This window comes from Lithobates pipiens, unplaced genomic scaffold (assembly GCF_037356315.1).
Source record: "Lithobates pipiens isolate NorthernLeopardFrog02 unplaced genomic scaffold, aLitPip1_a1.2 Scaffold_27, whole genome shotgun sequence".
NCBI classification, from domain to species: Eukaryota; Metazoa; Chordata; class Amphibia; order Anura; family Ranidae; genus Lithobates; species Lithobates pipiens.
Genome location: NW_027507788.1, coordinates 2332831 through 2355276, shown reverse-complemented (window position 1 = coordinate 2355276; position 22446 = coordinate 2332831). Strand labels below are relative to the sequence as shown.

The following is a 22446-nucleotide window of genomic DNA, read 5'->3' as shown; positions in this document are numbered from 1 at the left end:
TCCTATATTTGGTCTTCCTTGGTTCTCTCCTCCTAGATTTGTATTTCCCTGGTTCCCTCCTCCTATATTTTGTCTTCCCTGGTTCCCTCCTCCTATAATTTTGTATTTTCTGGTTCCCTCCTATATTTTGTCTTCCCTGGTTCCCTCCTCCTATATTTGGTCTTCCCTGGTTCTCTCCACCTATAATTTGGTCTTCCCTGGTTCTCTCCACCTATATTTGGTCTTCCTTGGTTCTCTCCACCTATAATTTGGTCTTCCCTGGTTCTCTCCACCTATATTTGGTCTTCCCTGGATCTCTCCACCTATAATTTGGTCTTCCCTGGTTCTCTCCTCCTATATTTTGTCTTCCTTGGTTCTCTCCTCCTATATTTTGTCTGGTTCCCTCTTCCCGCCTCATCTACATGATAATTACATTTTTCAATAAAACCTATTTGAATTACGCATCTTTTTAGATCCGGAGAACTCATCACTGTGTCACTCCGCTTCTCTATGCAACCAATCGGCTCCTTTCATTTTTTTTCCTCCACACAGCTTGAAAAATATACAGCGACCTTCCCACCCAGCCTATAGTACAATTACATCCTCCCAGAACGAGCCTCTTGTGGGGCCGCATGGCAGCACAATCCGTCATCGCCTGAGTTGCTAGCTGCGATTGGCCACAGCTGGTGACTGATCAGTGTACCGGCCCGCTCCAGTATCATGTGATCGTGGTGACCAATCACAGCAGCTGTAAACAATGGATGGCTTCCTTTCATGCCATCCATTGTATACAATTGCCATACATTGTATACAATTGTGTTGCTAGCCGTGATCGGTCACAGTGATCACATGTAAGGATGGGCTCAGGCGTGTTCACAAGTCCACGTTGCCGGTATTGAGGGGGGGGGGGGAGTGCCCGGTATTGAGGAGGAGGAGGGGGGGGGGGAGTGCCCGGTATTGAGTAAGGGGGGGGGATGCCCGGTATTGAGTAAGGGAGAGGGGAGTGCCCGGTATTGAAGGGGTGAAAATATGAGTGGCTGCTCTGTGCAGCTGGACAAAGTTTGTCTCAGACACATTTTTAGTCTCTGCCGTCCCTTACCTCGCACACGTGTGTGGTGGCGCTGTACTGCCGGGTCTCGGTGCGGTCGGCATAGTTGGAGGCTCGCAGTTGCCGTGGTGTTGAGGGCATGTCTTGCTCGTCATTGCTCTCAGATTCGTTCTCATCCTCCCCCTCCCCCTCCTCCATGCCGGCCTCATTAATGGTCAGTCCAGACTCCTGACTGCCCTCCAGGTGGGGGATGCCCATCTCTGGGCTGGTGTGCTCTGTGACAGGCTCCGCCGGAAGCTTCTCTTGCGTCTGCCCCTGCGGCATCTCCTGCTCTTTAGTTTGCGATTCACACGCTGATGTACTGTCGTTCTTCTCCTGGACTGGCCACGCCTCCTGCGTCATCAAATCGTCACCAATTCCAACATTTGTTTGTCTGTTGACTCCTACAACAGAAGAAAATCAGTTATAGCAGGGGGGGGGGGGGGCGGGGCCTCACCTCATTATACTCAACGCTCCAATTCCTCAGGGACCCAGACAGTTCCCATCATGCAGAAGGGCACAGTACCAGCCAAGTACCAGGGTTTGCTTTAAGAGCATATTAAATAAGGGCATTAGCCAATGCATCCCATTGGGTAATACATTTAAAAGAGCGAACAAAAGTGCTGGATGGCTTAACTCCAATATAAAAATGCATATAAAAGCAAAGGAGAAGGCCTTCAAAAAAATACAAGGCTGAGGGATCATCATCAGCAATCCAACTTTACAAAGAATGCAACAAGAAATGGAAGGGTGCAATCAGGGCGGCTAAGCTAGAACACGAAAGGCACAGAGGACGCGAGTAGAAAAAAAAAATCCAAGAAATTCTTTAAAGTGGAGGTCCGCCCACCGCTGCATAAGATAAAAACCAGCAGCTACACATACTGCAGCTGCTGGCTTTTAATAATGGGACACTTACCTGTCCAGGAGTCCAGTGAAGTCGGCACCACAGCTGATGTTTCCATCAGCTGTCAGGTGCTGCCACCACCATTGCAGGTAAGGGAACCCGGCAGTGTAGCCTTACAGCTTCACGCTGAGAACCCTACTGCACATGCGTGGTTCTCCGCTCCTCTCTCCTAATAGACCAGCAACAGGGGGAAGAAGAGGAAGCCTAGCCACAAAATATCCATGGCTGTGGTTCCCGGAATTGGGACCAGGATACCTGTCAAAGACCGGTATCCTGTCCTCCCTCCCCTCCGAAAGGTGCACCGGAGGGGGGGGGGGGGGGAACAAATGAGTGGATGTTCCACTTTTGGGTGGAACTCCGCTTTAAGTATATAAACATAGTAAGAAAAGGAGGACAGACCATATTGGCCCTATAAAGAATGAGGAAGGACATCTGGTTACAAAGGATGGGGAGATGGCGAAGGTATTGAATTTATTCTTCTCCTCAGTCTTCACGAGGGAATCGGGGGGGGGGGGGGGGGGGGGGGCTTCAGTAACCAAAACTGCAGTGTCTATCCTCATGACACATCACAGGAAGCACTTCCATGGCGAACAGAGGAAAAACCAGAAACAGACAAAAAAGCGTAACATTAATAAATCACCGGCACCAGATGGCTTGCACCCGAGGGTGCTTAGGGAACTCAGTCAAGTAATTGCCAGACCATTGTTCCTAATTTTTTTTTTTTTTTCCAAATAACATATTTATTTATATTCAAAGAGTGCATTACACGTCATGCATTACTACAACATAGTAGAACAGTTAGAACAGAGAAGAGAGGGCTGCAGGGACCACCCATCCAGTGTTAGTCAACGAGTGGCGTTGCCCACCTTAGGGTCCAGTAGGGTAGCCCCGCATCCAATCATAAACAGCTACCAACAGTATTAACCTCTCATGAGAAGCAGCATCTACGAAGTAGTGTGCTAGAGGAGCAGCAAGGCACGTAGGAACACCAGCCATGAGGAAAAGGGAGAAAGAGACTGGCAGAAAGATATAGGAATACCAAGCAGTAGAGAGAGAGGAAAAACAAGAGCAGAGACGAGAAGGATAGGAAGTAAGAGGGGTAAGGAGAATGAGAGAGAGAATAGCAAAGGAGATAAAGAGAAGAGAAAAGAAGGAGGGAGAGGGGAACGTGGGGAAGGAGGGGTAAGGAAAGGCAGGGGGTATAGTCACCGTGTGTGGTCCCTGCGGCATTTTCACCTCCGGAGCTCCCGTAAGTTCCATGGGCTCCAGACCACATCATGGGCCTCAAGCCTGTCCCGTATCCTGGCGGTCATCCTCTCCATCAACTCCACGTCCTGAACTCTAGCATGGAGTGCTCCGAGAGCGGGGGGCAGCACCTTTTTCCAATGTAGGGCTATTAGGCATCTCGCCGCTGTCAGGATATGTCGTGACAATGTCTTGCGGGACTTCGTCAATTTAGGGAAAGGGATGCCCAACAAGAAGGTCTTAGGATCCAGGACCACCCGCCGGTCCAAGAGATCCGACAAAAGGCGCCGGACCCCCTCCCAGAAGGGAATTGTTCCTAATTTTTACTGAGAGTCTACCGACTGGAATGGTACCAGCTGATTGGAGAAAAGCCAATGTAGCACCAATATTTAAAAGGGGCCCAAAATCCATCCCTGGGATTTACAGACCAGTTAGCCCAACATCAATAGTATGTAAACTCTTGGAGGGAGTGATAAAGGGACTATATACAAGATTTTAGTAATGAGAATGTTATCATTAGCAGTAATCAGCATGGATTCATAAAGATTCGTTCTGGCCAAACCAATCTACTAACCTTCTATGAGGAGGCGAGTTGCCATCTAGATAAAGGAATGTCCATAGACATGGTGTATCTAGATAAAGGAAGGCCCGCAGACAACGTGGTGTATCTAGATAAAGGAAGGCCCGTAGACGTGGTGTATCTGGATAAAGGAAGGCCCGTAGATGTGGTGTATCTAGATAAAGGAAGGCCCGTAGATGTGGTGTATCTAGATAAAGGAAGGCCCGTAGATGTGGTGTATCTAGATAAAGGAAGGCCCGTAGACGTGGTGTATCTAGATAAAGGAAGGCCCGTAGACGTGGTGTATCTAGATAAAGGAAGGCCCGTAGACGTGGTGTATCTGGATAAAGGAAGACCCGTAGACGTGGTGTATCTGGATAAAGGAAGGCCCGTAGACGTGGTGTATCTGGATAAAGGAAGGCCCGTAGACGTGGTGTATCTACATAAAGGAAGGTCCGTAGATGGGGTGTATCTAGATAAACGAAGGTCCGTAGATGGGGTGTATCTAGATAAAGGAAGGCCCGTAGACGTGGTGTATCTAGATAAAGGAAGGCCCGTAGACGTGGTGTATCTAGATAAAGGAAGGCCCGTAGATGTGGTGTATCTAGATAAAGGAAGGCCCGTAGACGTGGTGTATCTAGATAAAGGAAGGCCCGTAGACGTGGTGTATCTAGATAAAGGAAGGCCCGTAGACGTGGTGTATCTGGATAAAGGAAGGCCCGTAGACGTGGTGTATCTGGATAAAGGAAGGCCCGTAGACGTGGTGTATCTAGATAAAGGAAGGTCCGTAGATGGGGTGTATCTAGATAAAGGAAGGCCCGTAGACGTGGTGTATCTGGATTTTACAAAAGCATTTGACACAGTTCCCCATAAACGTTTACTGTATAAAATAAGGTGGGTTGGCATGGACCATAGGGTGAGGACATGGATTGAAAACTGGCTACAAGGGCGAGTTCAGAGGGTGCTGATAAATGGGGAGTACTCGGAATGGTCGGGGGTGGGTAGTGGGGTCCTCCAGGGTTCTGTGCTGGGACCAATCCTATTTAATTTGTTCATAGATGACCTGGAGGAGGGGGATGGGGGAAACAGCTCAATCTCTGTATTTGCGGACAATACTAAGCTAAGCAGGACAATAACTTCTCTGCAGGATGTGGAAACCTTCCAAGAAGATCTGAACAAATGAATGTGGGGGAGGGGCAACTACATGGCAAATGAGGTTCAATGTAGAGAAATGTAAAATAATGCATTTAGGTGGTAAAAATCTGAATGCAATCTATAGACGGGGGGGGGGGGAACCTCTGGGGGGATGTAGGATGGAGAAGGATCTGGGGGTCCTAGTAGATGATGGGCTCAGCAATGCCAAGCTGCTGCTAACAAAGCAAACAGAATATTGGCATTAAAAAGGGGATCAACTCCAGAGATAAAACGATAATTCTCCCACTCTACAAGACTCTGGTCCGGCCGCACCTGGAGTATACTGTCCAGTTCTGGGCACCAGTCCTCAGGAAGGATGTACTGGAAATGGAGCGACTACAAAGAAGGGCAACAAAGCTAATAAAGGGTCTGGAGGATATTAGTTATGAGGAAAGGTTGTGAGCTCTGAACTTATTCTCTCTGGAGAAGAGACGCCTGAGAGGGGATATGATTTCATTATATAAATACCGGACTGGTGACCCCACAATATATAAGTACCGGACTGGTGACCCCATAATAGGGAGAAAAAAACTTTTCTGCAAAAGGGAGTTTAACAAGACTCGTGGCCACTCATTAAAAGAAGAAGAAAAGAGGTTTAACTTTAAACTATGTAGAGAGTTCTTTACTGTAAGAGTGGCAAAGATGTGGAATTCCCTTCCGCAGGCGGTGGTCTCAGTGGGGGGCATCGATAGTTTCAACAAACTATTAGATAATCACCTGAACGACCACAACATACAGGATATACAATGTAATACTGACATACAGTGCCTTGCGAAAGTATTCGGCCCCCTTGAACTTTTCAACCTTTTGCCACATTTCAGGCTTCAAACATAAAGATATAAAATTGTAATTTTTTGTGAAGAATCACCAACAAGTGGGACACAATTGTGAAGTGGAACGAAATCTATTGGATAATTTAAACTTTTTTAGCAAATAAAAAACTGAAAAGTGGTGCGTGCAAAATTATTGGGCCCCTTTACTTTCAGTGCAGCAAACTCACTCCAGAAGTTCAGCGAGGATCTCTGAATGATCCAATGTTGTCCTAAATGACTGATGGTGATAAATAGAATCCACCTGTGTGTAATCAAGTCTCTGTATAAATGCACCTGCTCTGTGATAGTCTCAGGGTTCTGTTGAAAGCGCAGAGAGCATCATGAAGACCAAGGAACACACCAGGCAGGTCCGTAATACTGTTGTGGAGAAGTTTAAAGCCGGATTTGGATACAAAAAGATTTCCCAAGCTTTAAACATCCCAAGGAGCACTGTGCAAGCCATCATTTTGAAATGGAAGGAGTATCAGACCACTGCAAATCTACCAAGACCTGGCCGTCCCTCTAAACTTTCAGCTCAGACAAGGAGAAGACTGATCAGAGATGCAGCCAAGAGGCCCATGATCACTCTGGATGAACTGCAGAGAACTACAGCTGAGGTGGGAGAGTCTGTCCATAGGACAACAATCAGTCGTACACTGCACAAATCTGCCCTTTATGGAAGAGTGGCAAGAAGAAAGCCATTTCTCAAAGATATCTATAAAAAGTCTCGTCTAAAGTTTGCCACAAGCCACCTGGGAGACACACCAAACATGTGGAAGAAGGTGCTCTGGTCACATGAAACCAAAATCACACTTTTTGCCCACAATGCAAAACGATATGTTTGGCGTAAAAGCAACACAGCTCATCACCCTCAACACACCATCCCCACTGTCACACATGGTGGTGGCAGCATCATGGTTTGGGCCTGCTTTTCTTCAGCAGGGACAGGGAAGATGGTTAAAATTGAGGGGAAGATGGATGCAGCCAAATACAGGACCATTCTGGAGGAAAACCTGTTGGAGTCTGCAAAAGACCTGAAACTGGGACGGAGATTTATCTTCCAACAAGACAATGATCCCAAACATACAGCAAAATCTACAAAGGAATGGTTCACAAATAAACGTATCCAGGTGTTAGAATGGCCAAGTCAAAGTCCAGACCTGAATCCAATCGAGAATCTGTGGAAAGAGCTGAAAACTGCTGTTCACAAACGCTCTCCATCCAACCTCACTGAGCTCCAGCTGTTTTGCAAGGAAGAATGGGCAAGAATTTCAGTCTCTCGATGTGCAAAACTGATAGAGACACCCCAAGAGACTTGCAGCTGTAATCGCAGCAAAAGGCGGCTCTACAAAGTATTAACACAAGGGGGCCCAATCATTTTACACGCCCCACTTTTCATTTTTTTATTAGTTAAAAAAGTTTCAAAAATCCAAAAGATTTCGTTCCACTTCACAATTGTGTCCCACTTGTTGGTGATTCTTCACAAAAAATAAAAAATTTATATCTTTATGTTTGAAGCCTGAAATGTGGCAAAAGGTTGAAAAGTTCAAGGGGGCCGAATACTTTCGCAAGGCGCTGTATAATCACACACATGGGTTGGACTTGTGTCTTTTTTCAACCTCACCTACTATGTAACTATGATGAAACATATAGAAACAAAACATGTCAGCACTACATAAATACCATTATTATTAATAATAAATACATTTCCAGAGAGATCACATATAATTTATTGGCAGATATAACAATACAGATTGTTTACGAGTCACAAACTCACCCCCTTCTGTAGACACCATGCCCTCCTCCTGAGGCACACGGGGTGCCGCCCCTTCCTCTGCCTGGGTGCCCTGACTGCCTCCGACATCCCCTACCAGACAACAGAGAGAACAGACATTGATCAGTCGCTGGATTCCAGCTGACATTTACAGCGAGGGGAAAAAAGTATTTGATTGGCTGCTAATTTTGTACATTTGTCCCACTGACAAAAAAACGATCGTCTATAATTTTATTGGTCGGTTTATTATAACAGAGAGAGAACAACAACAAAAATATCCAGAAAAACACATTTCCCAAAAAGTCAGAAATTGATTTACATTTTAATGAGTGAAATTTGATCCCCAACAATCAGCGATATTTCTGTCTCCCAGGTCTCTTCTATACAGGTAACAAGCTGAGATTAGGAGCACTCTTCTCTCTTAAAAAGGGAGTGCTCCTAATCTCAGCTTGTTACCTATATAAAGGACACCTGTCCACAGAAGCAATCAGATTCCAATCTCTCCACCATGGAGACCAAAGATCTGTCCAAGGACATCGGGGAGAAGATTGGAGACCTACACAAGGCTGGAATGGGCTACAAGACCATCGCCAAGCAGCTTGGTGAGAGGTGACAACAGTTGGTGGGATTATTATTCACAAAATAACGATGGATCTCCTCGGTCTGGGGCTCCATGGAAGATCTCACCTCGTGGAGGATCAATGATCAGGAGAACGGTGAGGAATCCGCCCAGAACTACACCGGAGAATCTTCTCCATGATCTCAGCTGGGACCATAGTCACCAAGAGAACAATCGGTAACACACTACACCGTGAGGGACTGAAATCCTGCAGCCCCCGCAAGGTCCCCCCGCTCAGGGAATCACATGTACAGGTCCCCCCACTCAGGAAATCACATATACAGGTCCCCCCACTCAGGAAATCACATGTACAGGTCCCCCCGCTCAGGAAATCGCATGTACAGGTCCCCCCGCTCAGGAAATCGCATGTACAGGTCCCCCCGCTCAGGAAATCACATGTACAGGTCCCCCCGCTCAGGAAATCACATGTACAGGTCCCCCCGCTCAGGAAATCACATGTACAGGTTCCCCCCGCTCAGGAAATCACATGTACAGGTTCCCCCCGCTCAGGAAATCACATGTACAGGTTCCCCCCGCTCAGGAAATCACATGTACAGGTCCCCCCACTCAGGAAATCACATGTACAGGTCCCCCCGCTCAGGAAATCGCATGTACAGGTCCCCCCGCTCAGGAAATCACATGTACAGGTCCCCCCGCTCAGGAAATCACATGTACAGGTCCCCCCGCTCAGGAAATCACATGTACAGGTTCCCCCCCGCTCAGGAAATCACATGTACAGGTTCCCCCCGCTCAGGAAATCACATGTACAGGTTCCCCCCGCTCAGGAAATCACATGTACAGGTCCCCCCACTCAGGAAATCACATGTACAGGTCCCCCCGCTCAGGAAATCACATGTACAGGTCCCCTTGCTCAGGAAATCACATGTACAGGTCCCCCCGCTCAGGAAATCACATCTACAGGTCCCCCCGCTCAGGAAATCACATCTACAGGTCCCCCCGCTCAGGAAATCACATGTACAGGTCCCCTTGCTCAGGAAATCACATGTACAAGTCCCCCGCTCAGGAAATCACATGTACAGGTCCCCCCGCTCAGGAAATCACATGTACAGGTCCCCCCGCTCAGGAAATCACATGTACAGGTCCCCCGCTCAGGAAATCACATGTACAGGTCCCCCGCTCAGGAAATCACATGTACAGGTCCCCCGCTCAGGAAATCACATGTACAGGTCCGTCTGAAGATCACTAATGAACATCGAATGATTCCGAGGAGAACCGGGGGAAGGGTTGTGGTCAGAGGAGACCGAAATCCAGATCTTTGGCATCAACTCAACTCGCCGTGTTTGGAGGAGGAGGAATGCCGCCTATGACCCCAAGAACACCATCCCCCACCGTCATACATGGAGGACCTATGACCCCAAGAACACCATCCCCCACCGTCATACATGGAGGACCTATGACCCCAAGAACACCATCCCCCACCGTCATACATGGAGGTCCTATGACCCCAAGAACACCATCCCCCACCATCATACATGGAGGTCCTATGACCCCAAGAACACCATCCCCCACCATCATACATGGAGGTACTATGACCCCAAGAAAACTATCCCCCACCGTCATACATGGAGGTGGAAACATTAAGGTTTGGGGAAGCTCTGGGCAGGTCCCTCTCTTCTGCAGGGTGTGCTCCCCCAGGGGCAGATGTATATCCCAATGTGCAGCGCAAACTCTGATGAGCCCCCTGCTGGGGTGTAACACTCACCCTCCTCACTGACTCCATCGCCCTCCGAATACACAGGCTGTCCGGCACCACTGGACTCCATAACAGTCTCTCCCCCCACAGATGGAGCGGGGTACTCTCCTTCCGGCTGGGTGACTTCTGCTGGACAGACAGACGAACACCTGTGTTATATTTCCACAATGCACTGATAACAAACACAGATACTGTATATGGATGAGAGGAGCCCGGACTCAGGAATGTCTGCCCTCCTCTGTGGGTATCATGGATGAGAGGACCCCATACCCAGGAATGGTCATCCCCCTCTGTGGGTATCATATAAATGAGAGGAGCCCAGACTCGGGAATGGTCGCCCTCCTCTGCGGGAATTATATGGGTGAGAGGAGGCCCAGACCTGGGACTGGCCACCCTCCACTGTGGGTATTATATGGGTAAGAGGAGCCCGAGACCCAGGAACGGCCGCCCTCCACTGTGGGTATTATATGGGTAAGAGAAGCCCCGTATCCCGGAATGGCCGCCCTCTGTGGGTATTATATGAATGGCCACCCTCTGCTGCAGGGAACAAAGGTCCCCATCTCAACACATGGGACATATACAGGACAAGCAGCCTACAACATTAGTACAGTACCTTGCGGAGATGAGAGCGCCTCCAGGCTGTGGGTTGCCGGTACTGTGCCAATACTTAGAGATTTCAGGGCCGTGCAGGCGTTGACTATTTCTTGCATCTGCAGGAAGCCGGCCACCGCCAGGACGTCCTCCACATTCTCCCGAGTCAGGTGGAGTCGGGCCGTGTACATGAACTCCAGAACCTGGCCCAGTCCTGGCAAAGACAGGAGGTGAGAGTCAGCGGGAGAGAAGACTGGCAAAGGTGAATGCACACCGACATGGGGGGGGGGGGGCACACACCGACATGGGGGGACTGCACACTGACATGGGGGGGACCGCACGCCGACATGGGGGGGACCGCACGCCGACATGAGGGGACTGCACACCGACATGGGGGGGGACTGCACACTGACATGGGGGGGGGACTGCACACTGACATGGGGGGGGGGGGGGACTGCACACTGACATGGGGGGGGGGGGGGACTGCACACTGACATGGGGGGGGGGGGGACTGCACACTGACATGGGGGGGGGGGGACTGCACACTGACATGGGGGGGGGGGGACTGCACACTGACATGGGGGGGGGGGGACTGCACACTGACATGGGGGGGGGGGACTGCACACTGACATGGGGGGGGGGGAACTGCACACTGACATGGGGGGGGGGGAACTGCACACTGACATGGGGGGGGGGGAACTGCACACTGACATGGGGGGGGGGAACTGCACACTGACATGGGGGGGGGGGGAACTGCACACTGACATGGGGGGGGGGGAACTGCACACTGACATGGGGGGGGGGGAACTGCACACTGACATGGGGGGGGGGGAAACTGCACACTGACATGGGGGGGGGGGACTGCACACTGACATGGGGGGGGGGGGGGACTGCACACTGACATGGGGGGGGGGGGGGACTGCACACTGACATGGGGGGGGGGGGACTGCACACTGACATGGGGGGGGGGGGACTGCACACTGACATGGGGGGGGGGACTGCACACTGACATGGGGGGGGGACTGCACACTGACATGGGGGGGGGGACTGCACACTGACATGGGGGGGGGACTGCACACTGACATGGGGGGGGACTGCACACTGACATGGGGGGGGACTGCACACTGACATGGGGGGGGGGACTGCACACTGACATGGGGGGGGGGACTGCACACTGACATGGGGGGGGGGGACTGCACACTGACATGGGGGGGGGGGGACTGCACACTGACATGGGGGGGGGGGACTGCACACTGACATGGGGGGGGGACTGCACACTGACATGGGGGGGGGACTGCACACTGACATGGGGGGGGGACTGCACACTGACATGGGGGGGGGACTGCACACTGACATGGGGGGGGGGACTGCACACTGACATGGGGGGGGGGACTGCACACTGACATGGGGGGGGGGGACTGCACACTGACATGGGGGGGGGGACTGCACACTGACATGGGGGGGGGGGGGGACTGCACACTGACATGGGGGGGGGGGGGGACTGCACACTGACATGGGGGGGGGGACTGCACACTGACATGGGGGGGGGGACTGCACACTGACATGGGGGGGGGGGACTGCACACTGACATGGGGGGGGGGGACTGCACACTGACATGGGGGGGGACTGCACACTGACATATGGGGGGGGACTGCACACTGACATGGGGGGGGACTGCACACTGACATGGGGGGGGACTGCACACTGACATGGGGGGGGACTGCACACTGACATGGGGGGGGACTGCACACTGACATGGGGGGGGACTGCACACTGACATGGGGGGGGACTGCACACTGACATGGGGGGGGACTGCACACTGACATGGGGGGGGACTGCACACTGACATGGGGGGGGGACTGCACACTGACATGGGGGGGGGACTGCACACTGACATGGGGGGGACCGCACACTGGCACACCAACATGGGGGGGGTACTGCACCCTGGCACACTGACATGGGGGGGAGGGGGGGGGGCGCACACCGACATGAGGGGACTGCATACAGGCACACCGACATTTGCGGTCTGTTTTTAGTCGGCACACAAAAGAACATCATTCTTCTTCTCTTCCCAGACAGGATATATAGAATGCTACATTGTATCTGATACTGGTGTCGCTCTCCTCCATGGCGATGGGAACACTGTACATTGACCAACACAAAGTGTCACATAATTGTGAAGTGGAAGGAAAATGATACAAATAAATATGTGAAAAGTGTGGGGGAGGGGCATTTGTATGGCGCCCCCCGGAGTCAATACTTTGTAGAACCCCCTTTCTCAAACCTCTGAGGGCTTCACAGAACAGCTGTATTTATACTGAGATTAAATGACACACAGGTGGACTTTATTTACTAATTAGGTGACTTCTGAAGGCAATTGGTTCCTCTAGATTTTAGTTAGGGGTATCAGAGTAAAGGGGGTGCCATACAAATGCCCCTCCCCCCCACACTTTTCACATATTTATTTGTATAGTTTATCATTTTCCTTCCACTTCACAATTATGTGACACTTTGTGTTGGTCCATCACATAAAATCCCAATAAAATACATTTGCGTTTTTGGTTGTAACATGAGAAAGTGTGGAAAATTTGAAGGGGTATGAATACTTTTTCAAGACACTGAGTAAAAGAGAAAGATGAGCATTTAACCCTCGCTGTGTAGGGGGCGCCCCATTGCAAGGGTTGTTTTGAAATGTCACTGGAGCTCAGCTTTAAGTCCCACCCCCCTCAAAGGCCGCTCCCCGTCTCAAATAAAGACCGGATAGAACCTGTATGACATGGTGACCATTTCCTGGCACTTCCAGTCTTATGGACAGCCCAGGTTCTGAATCTGGGGAAGCAACTGTCAGCATTGAGAAGTCCCTCCATACTAAAGGAGAGCCGGGAACGTACACGGCAGGGGCCGGCACAGAGGTGGGTGGAGACAAAGAGGTGCCGACACAGAGGTGGGTGGAGACAAAGAGGTGCCGACACAGAGGTGGGTGGAGACAAAGAGGTGCCGACACAGAGGTGGGTGGAGACAAAGAGGTGCCGACACAGAGGTGGGTGGAGACAAAGAGGTGCCGACACAGAGGTGGGTGGAGACAAAGGTGCCGGCACAGAGGTGGGTGGAGACAAAGAGGTGCCAGTGTTCTGCCATATAGTGTCCGGCCATCATATAGTGTCCACGCAGTACGGAGCAGACGAAGCTTCGGAAAATCTCCGAAGATGAACGGCGCCTGCGCCGTGAGTGGAGGTGGTGCCCCACCATTCAAGCAGACATAGGGTTGTGAATATTAGAGGGCCCCTCGCGGGCGAGCTTCGGGCTCGGCCTCGCACGGCTCTTTTATATTCCTACTCTGTGTCCACTTGGATGGTGGGGATAGAACCTGGACTCAGTGCGCAGGCGCCGTTCATCCTCTGCAATTTTCAGAATCTGTGTTACTGTGTACTGCGCATGCGCACTACACAGAGGACACTATCAGATGGAGGACCTTATAGGATAGGACACCGGCACTAGGAAAGAGTAGATGGGTGACAGTCAGGAAGGGTAGAGGGGGAAGTGCCAGGGAGGCCGGTCCAGGGCTGGAGCATCCCAATAAGTACGCTCCATTGAGTGGCATTGGTGATCCCAGTCAGGGATCAGCACTGCTGGAGCTGAGGGACTCTCCTAGCTGCCGGGGGAAGAACTCCTCCAGTGAGAGTGGGGGGAAGCGAAGGGAAAGGAAAGACAGATTCTGTTGGTAGGGGACTCAATTCTTAGAAGGACAGAGAGGCCAATCTGTAACAAACCTGAAGCACCGAACTGTATGCTGTATGACCCGGCTGTCGTGGTGCACCAATGACAAAGTCAGAGGCAGATGGAGAGTCCTAAAGAACGATTTCAGGGACTTGGGAGCTAAATTGAGGAAAAGGTCCTCCAAGGTACATGGAGTCACACCATAAAGGCGGAGGGAGATTAGGGAAGTAAACAAGTGGCTGAGGGGCTGGGGTATTAAGGAGGGGTTTGGGTTCCTGGAGGACTGGGCCGCCTTCTCAGTCGATAACTATATCGGTTATATCGGTGGGTACTATAGAAGGGACGGACTGCACCTAAATGAGGGGGGTACAGATCAGCTGGGATTGAAGATGGCCGAAAAGTTAGAGGGGTTTCTAGACTAGGCGATGGGGGGGGGGGTCCAGAGGTAGAGCGCACAGAAAATATTCCAGAGGGTAGTATTGAGGGCATTAGTGGTAGGTTGACCAAAGCACATAAACCCGAGGTAAGTATAGTAGCAAGTCATATTTGCAACCTTGGGACACCCAATAAGAGGATAATATGTGACCAGTCTGAACTACATGCCATGTTCACCAATGCCAGGAGCCTGGCAGACAAGATGGGTGAACTAGAGATACTGTTGTACGAGGAGGATTTGGATTTTGTGGCATAAGCTGGGATAAAATCTTAGAAACAAAGAACGCGGAGGGGAGATGGGTTTGCTTTAGGAGCATATTAAATAAGGGCATTAGCCAATGCATCCCATTGGGTAATACATTTAAAAGAGAGAACAAAAGTCCTGGATGGCTTAACTCCAATGTAAAAATGCATATAAAAGCAAAGGAGAAGGCCTTCAAAAAATACAAGGCTGAGGGATCATCATCAGCATTCAGACTTTATAAAGAATGCAACAAGAAATGTAAGGGTGCAATAAGGACAGCTAAGATAGAACACGAAAGACACATAGCGGACAAGGGCAAAAAAATAAAAAATCACAAGAAATTCTTTAAGTATGTGAACAGTAAAAAAGGGAGGACAGACCATATTGGGCCCATAAAGAATGAGGAAGGACATCTGGTTACAAAGGATGGGGGGATGGTGAAGGTATTGAATTTATTCTTCTCCTCAGTCTTCACGAGGGAGTCGGGGGGCTTCAGTAACCAGGAGGGAAGGCTCACCGGTGCGGGGTGCGGAGGGAAGGCTCACCGGTGGGGGGTGCGGAGGGAAGGCTCACCGGTGGGGGGTGCGGAGGGAAGGCTCACCGGTGGGGGGTGCGGAGGGAAGGCTCACCGGTGGGGGGTGCGGAGGGAAGGCTCACCGGTGGGGGGTGCGGAGGGAAGGCTCACCGGTGGGGGGTGCGGAGGGAAGGCTCACCGGTGGGGGGTGCGGAGGGAAGGCTCACCGGTGGGGGGTGCGGAGGGAAGGCTCACCGGTGGGGGTGCGGAGGGAAGGCGCACTGGTGGGAAGGCGCACCGGTGGTGGTGCGGAGGGAAGGCGCACCGGTGGGGGTGCGGAGGGAAGGCTCACCGGTGGGGGTGCGGAGGGAAGGCGCACTGGTGGGAAGGCGCACCGGTGGTGGTGCGGAGGGAAGGCGCACCGGTGGGGGTGCGGAGGGAAGGCTCACCGGTGGGGGTGCGGAGGGAAGGCGCACTGGTGTGAAGGCGCACCGGTGGTGGTGCGGAGGGAAGGCGCACCGGTGGGGGTGCGGAGGGAAGGCTCACCGGTGGGGGTGCGGAGGGAAGGCGCACTGGTGGGAAGGCGCACCGGTGGTGGTGCGGAGGGAAGGCGCACCGGTGGGGGTGCGGAGGGAAGGCTCACCGGTGGGGGTGCGGAGGGAAGGCTCACCGGTGGGGGTGCGGAGGGAAGGCTCACCGGTGGGGGTGCGGAGGGAAGGCTCACCGGTGGGGGTGCGGAGGGAAGGCGCACCGGTGGGGGTGCGGAGGGAAGGCGCACCGGTGGGGGTGTGGAGGGAAGGCGCACCGGTGGGGGTGCGGAGGGAAGGCGCACCGGTGGGGGTGCGGAGGGAAGGCGCACCGGTGGGGGTGCGGAGGGAAGGCGCACCGGTGGGGGTGCGGAGGGAAGGCTCACCGGTGGGGGTGCGGAGGGAAGGCGCACTGGTGGGAAGGCGCACCGGTGGTGGTGCGGAGGGAAGGCGCACCGGTGGGGGTGCGGAGGGAAGGCTCACCGGTGGGGGTGCGGAGGGAAGGCGCACTGGTGGGAAGGCGCACCGGTGGTGGTGCGGAGGGAAGGCGCACCGGTGGGGGTGCGGAGGGAAGGCTCACCGGTGGGGGTGCGGAGGGAAGGCGCACTGGTGGGAAGGCGCACCGGTGGTGGTGCGGAGGGAAGGCGCACCGGTGGGGGTGCGGAGGGAAGGCTCACCGGTGGGGGTGCGGAGGGAAGGCGCACTGGTGGGAAGGCGCACCGGTGGTGGTGCGGAGGGAAGGCGCACCGGTGGGGGTGCGGAGGGAAGGCGCACCGGTGGGGGTGCGGAGGGAAGGCGCACCGGTGGGGGTGCGGAGGGAAGGCGCACCGGTGGGGGTGCGGAGGGAAGGCGCACCGGTGGGGGTGCGGAGGGAAGGCGCACCGGTGGGGGTGCGGAGGGAAGGCGCACCGGTGGGGGTGCGGAGGGAAGGCTCACCGGTGGGGGTGCGGAGGGAAGGCGCACTGGTGGGAAGGCGCACCGGTGGTGGTGCGGAGGGAAGGCGCACCGGTGGGGGTGCGGAGGGAAGGCTCACCGGTGGGGGTGCGGAGGGAAGGCGCACTGGTGGGAAGGCGCACCGGTGGTGGTGCGGAGGGAAGGCGCACCGGTGGGGGTGCGGAGGGAAGGCTCACCGGTGGGGGTGCGGAGGGAAGGCGCACTGGTGGGAAGGCGCACCGGTGGTGGTGCGGGGGGAAGGCGCACCGGTGGGGGTGCGGAGGGAAGGCTCACCGGTGGGGGTGCGGAGGGAAGGCGCACCGGTGGGGGTGCGGAGGGAAGGCGCACCGGTGGGGGTGCGGAGGGAAGGCGCACCGGTGGGGGTGCGGAGGGAAGGCGCACCGGTGGGGGTGCGGAGGGAAGGCGCACCGGTGGGGGTGCGGAGGGAAGGCTCACCGGTGGGGGTGCGGAGGGAAGGCTCACCGGTGGGGGTGCGGAGGGAAGGCTCACCGGTGGGGGTGCGGAGGGAGCGAATCCCCCCAGCGGGGACACAGATAATAAACACCTAACAGAGGATCTAACCCAGGGGTCTTCAAACTATGGCCCTCCAGTTGTTCGGAAACTACAATTCCCATCATGCCTAGTCATGTCTGTGAATGTCAGAGTTTTACAAAGCCTCATGGGATGCGTAGTTCCGCAACAGCTGGAGGGCCGTAGTTTGAGGATCCTTGGTCTAACCCCTCAGCACTCCCCCTGCAGATTGCCTGTAAGAAGAGACACCATCTGATAGGAGAAGACAATGTGGGGGAGGGGATAGGTGAACACAATGGGCGGTGGTGGGACTGACCGGCGGCGTTGCTGATGTCCAGGTGGACGACGTCCTTCTGCTCCAGGAACAACATGCGGAAGTACTGACTGCAGGCCGCCAGCACCGCCTTGTGCGCCTTGAAGTCGATGCCGTCCACCACGAAGGTGCAGTCACACAGGAGGCCCAGCTGACGCTGCTGATTGAGCTGCTCCAGGACCAGCTGGCTGTGCTGCGGGAAATCCATGGCTGTAAAGAGACGGAGCGTCAGCTTATGAGACAACAGCTCCTCCCACTTCCCCAGACTCCTCCCCTCCCAGCACAGAAACGGGGGGGGGGGGGGGGGGGGTACAGAGAGAGGGTATATAGATGGAGGGTAATACAGAGAGAGGGTATATAGATGGAGGGTAATACAGAGAGAGAGTATATAGATGGAGGGTAATACAGAGAGAGAGAGAGAGAGAGAGAGAGAGAGTATGTAGATGAGGGTAACCCAGACAGAGGGGGTATATAAATGAGGGTAATCCAGAAAGAGAGTGGGGGGGTATATAAATGGGGGTAATACAGAGAGAGGAGGATATATAGATGGGGGTAATACAGAGAGAGGAGGGTATATAGATGGGGGTAATACAGAGAGAGGAGGGTATATAGATGGGGGTAATACAGAGAGAGGAGGGTATATAGATGGGGGTAATACAGAGAGAGGAGGGTATATAGATGGGGGTAATACAGAGAGAGGAGGGTATATAGATGGGGGTAATACAGAGAGAGGAGGGTATATAGATGGGGTAATACAGAAAGAGGAGGGTATATAGATGGGGGTAATACAGAGAGAGAGGGGTATATAAATGGGGGGTAATACAGAGAGAGGGGGTAATACAGAGACATGGGGTGTTATACAGAGATGGTAATAGAGAGATGTTGGGTGGTATAGGGGGGTATATGAGGTGTAAAATGAAGAGACGGGGTGCTACCTACAGGTATAGAGAAAAGAGATGTTATACACAGGTAAGGGGGGGGGCCTATATGGGGTTATACAGAGGAATGGGGTGCTATAGGGGGATATATGCAGAGATGGGGTGCTATATTCAGGTGAAGAGGGATGTAAAACAGAGGAATGGGTTGCTATAGGGGGGGGGGGTATATGGGGTGCTATATACAGGAATGTTATACAGAGGAATGAGGAGGGGTAATAGAAAGGAATGCTTTTCTATAGAGGGTGTAATATGGACAGACAGGGTGTTGTATACGGGGATGGGGGGTATATGGGGTGTTATATACAGGGATGGGGTGTTATATATGGGTATAGAGAGAAAAGGGGTAGTATACACAGGTATAGGGGTGTAATATGGACAGACAGGGTGTTGTACAGAGGAATGGGGTGCTATAGAAGGATATATGGGGGGTATTATATACAGGTATGGGGTGTTATATGCAGATATGGGGTGTTATATACAGGTATATGGGGTATTATATACGATATGGGGGGTATATGGGGTGTTATATACTGATATGGGGGGTATGGGGTGTTATATGCAGATATGGGGTGTTATATACGGGTATGGGGGTGGAATGTGGACAGACAGGGTGTTGTACAGAGGAATGGGGCGTAATACGGAGGGTGTACAATATACAGAGTGAGGCAGCAAGCTGTGACGTCACCATGTCCCCCACCGGAAGTACCGGTCCCGGTACCTGCCATCCCGGAGCGGCGGCGGCTCCTCATTCAGCTACAACCGGACAAAGGGCGCCGCCATCTTGGAAAAGGGCGGAAGTCGGAGACGCTGATGACGGTGCGCTTCCTGGTGCGTCACTTGCTGCCAGAGAACGTCATCTACGCGCTGATGCCGGCTCGGCCATGTTGCTCAGGGGTGTCTGCCCATACAAGGCTCTCTGTGGGTTCAGGAGTTAACACTCAGACACTAATAATAAGGGCAGTATAGGGGGAGGTATTAGGACCCTCATATTGGGAGTTTATAGGGGTGTGATAGAGAGGAGGGTGTGTTTAGGGGCGTGGCTTTTTAAGGAAGGAAGGAAATCACACTTCATCAGGGATCCCAACTCCAGAATCCCGATCTCTGAGGCAGGATGGCTTTTTGGAGATGTTTATGTCCAGTACCTCATTATTGGAGGAGCCAAGATTTCCCAGACAGAACAATTCCCAACACATCGCACCCTCCCCCACCCAACTTCTTCCCATAATGCATCCTGGTGCCATGTCTTCCCCAGGTAAGTGACCCACCCGGCCACCCACATGATGTCAAAGAAAACCTCATTCATCTGACTAGGCCACCTTCTTCCATTGCTCTGTAGTCCAGTTCTGATGCCCACATGACCACTGTAGGAGCTTTTGGCTGTGCCCACAGATCAGCATGGACACCCGGACCGGTCCGGGCCGGTCTGCCGATACACCACTCCATACACCACAACCTGCGATACTCCGTGTGTTCCGACACCTATCAGAACCAACATTATCTTTATCAGCAATCTGAGCTCCACCTCCATCAATGAACCTTCAGTCCTCCACCTCCATCAATGAAACTTCAGTCCTCCACCTCCATCAATGAACCTTCAGTCCTCCACCTCCATCAATGAACCTTCAGTCCTCCACCTCCATCAACGAGCCCTTCCCTCCCCCACCCCTATCAACCAGACTCCCCTCCCCCACCTCCATCAACGAGCCCTTCCCTCCCCCATCAATGGGACTCCCCTCCCCCACCCCCATCAATGAACCTTCCCTCCCCCACCCCCATCAATGAACCTTCCCTCCCCCACCTCCATCGATGAGCCTTCCCTCCCCACCCCCATCAACGAGCCTCCCCTCCTCCATCAACGAGCCCTTCCCTCCCCCACCTCCATCAACGGGACTCCCCTCCCCCACCTCCATCAACGAGCCCTTTCCTCCCCCATTAATGGGACTCCCCTCCCCCACCCCCATCAATGAACCTTCCCTCCCCCACCTCCATCGATGAGCCTTCCCTCCCCACCCCCATCAACGAGCCTCCCCTCCTCCATCAACGGGACTCCCCTCCCCCACCTCCATCAATGAACCTTCCCTCCCCCACCTCCATCAATGAGCCTTCCCTGCCCCCACCTCCATCAATGAGTCCTCCCCACCCCCATCAACGAGCCTCCCCTCCTCCACCTCCATCAATGAGCCTTCCCTCCCTCACCAACATCGACAAGCCTTCCCTCCCCACCTCCATCAATGAACCTTCAGTCCTCCACCTCCATCAACGAGACTCCCCTCCCCCACCTCCATTAACGAGACTCCCCTCCCCCACCTCCATCACGAGGCTTCCCTCCCCCACCTCCATCAACGAGACTCCCCTCCCCCACTTCCATCAACAAGACTCCCCTCCCCCACCTCCATCAACAAGACTCCCCTCCCCCACCTCCATCAATGAGCGTTCCCTCCCCCCACCTCCATCAATGAGCCTTCCCTCCCTCACCAACATCGACAAGCCTTCCCTCCCCACCTCCATCAATGAGCCTTCCCTCCCCCCACCTCCATCAATGAGCGTGCCCTCCCCCACCTCCATCAATGAGCCTTCCCTCCCTCACCAACATCGACAAGCCTTCCCTCCCCCACCTCCATCAACGAGACTCCCCTCCCCCACCTCCATCAACGAGACTTCCCTCCCTCACCAACATCGACAAGCCTTCCCTCCCTCACCAACATCGACAAGACTCCCCTCCCCACCTCCATCAACGAGACTCCCCTCCCCCACCTCCATCAACGAGACTTCCCTCCCCCACCTCCATCAATTAACCTTCAGTCCTCCACCTCCATCAACAAGACTCCTCTCCCCACCTCCATCAACGAGACTCCCCTCCCCCACCTCCATCAACGAGCCTTCCCTCCCCCACCTCTATCAACGAGCCTTCCCTCCCCCACCTCCATCAACGAGCCTTCCCTCCCCCACCTCCATCAACGAGCCTTCCCTCCCCCACCTCCATCAACAAGACTCCCCTCCCCACCTCCATCAACGAGACTCCCCTCCCCCACCTCCATCAACAAGACTCCCCTCACCCACCTCCATCAACGAGCCTTCCCTCCCCCACCTCCATCAATCAACCTTAAGTCCTCCACCTCCATCAATGAGCCTTCCCTCCCCACCCCCATCAACAAGCCTTCCCTCCCCCCACCTCCATCAATCAACCTTCAGTCCTCCACCTCCATCAATGAACCTTCTCTCCCCACCCCCATCAACAAGCCTTCCCTCCCCCCACCTCCATCAATGAGCCTTCCCTTTCCCACCTCCATCAATGAACCTTTCCTCCCCACCTCCATCAACAAGCCTTCCCCTCTGCACCTCCATCAATGAGCCTTCCCTTTCCCCACCCCCATCAACGAACCTCCCCCCCCACCTCCATCAATGAGCCTTCCCTTTCCCCACCTCCATCAATGAACCTTCCCTCCCCCCACCTCCATCAATGAACCTTTCCTCCCCACCTCCATCAACAAGCCTTCCCCTCTGCACCTCCATCAATGAGCCTTCCCTTTCCCCACCCCCATCAATGAACCTCCCCCCCCACCTCCATCAATGAGCCTTCCCTTTCTCCACCCCCATTAATGAGCCTTCCCTTTCCCCACCCCCATCAATGAGCCTTCCCCTCCCCACCTCCATCGATGAGCCTTCCCTCCTCCATCGATGAGCCTTCCCTCCCCCGCCTCCATCAATGAGCCTTCCCTCCCCCGCCTCCATCAATGGGCCTTCCCTCCCCACCTCCATCAATGAGCCTTCCCTCCCCCACCTCCATCAATGAGCCTTCCCTCCCCCCACCTCCAT

The 22446-nt window shown here is 53.7% G+C and overlaps 1 protein-coding gene across 4 annotated transcripts in view; it reads right to left on the bottom strand.

The window, feature by feature from the left end:
* The window catches only part of ZBTB17 (zinc finger and BTB domain containing 17), a 35540-nt gene extending 15156 nt beyond the window's left edge, over positions 1–20384 (bottom strand). Inside the window, exons 1-7 of one of the 4 annotated variants that reach the window (XM_077456272.1) lie at positions 20265–20384; positions 19349–20180; positions 17696–17902; positions 10501–10692; positions 9897–10016; positions 7558–7647; positions 1079–1470 (exon numbers count right to left, since the gene is read on the bottom strand). In XM_077456272.1, coding sequence (XP_077312398.1) covers positions 1079–1470; positions 7558–7647; positions 9897–10016; positions 10501–10692; positions 17696–17902; positions 19349–19379 — 1032 coding nt within the window. In that variant the 5' untranslated portion in view covers positions 19380–20180; positions 20265–20384. Of the gene's footprint in view, positions 1–1078; positions 1471–7557; positions 7648–9896; positions 10017–10500; positions 10693–17695; positions 17903–19287; positions 20181–20264 lie in introns of those variants that run through there. The other 3 variants (XM_077456269.1, XM_077456271.1, XM_077456273.1) reach the window with 3 other exon arrangements.
* Positions 20385–22446: the final 2062 nt, after the last annotated feature.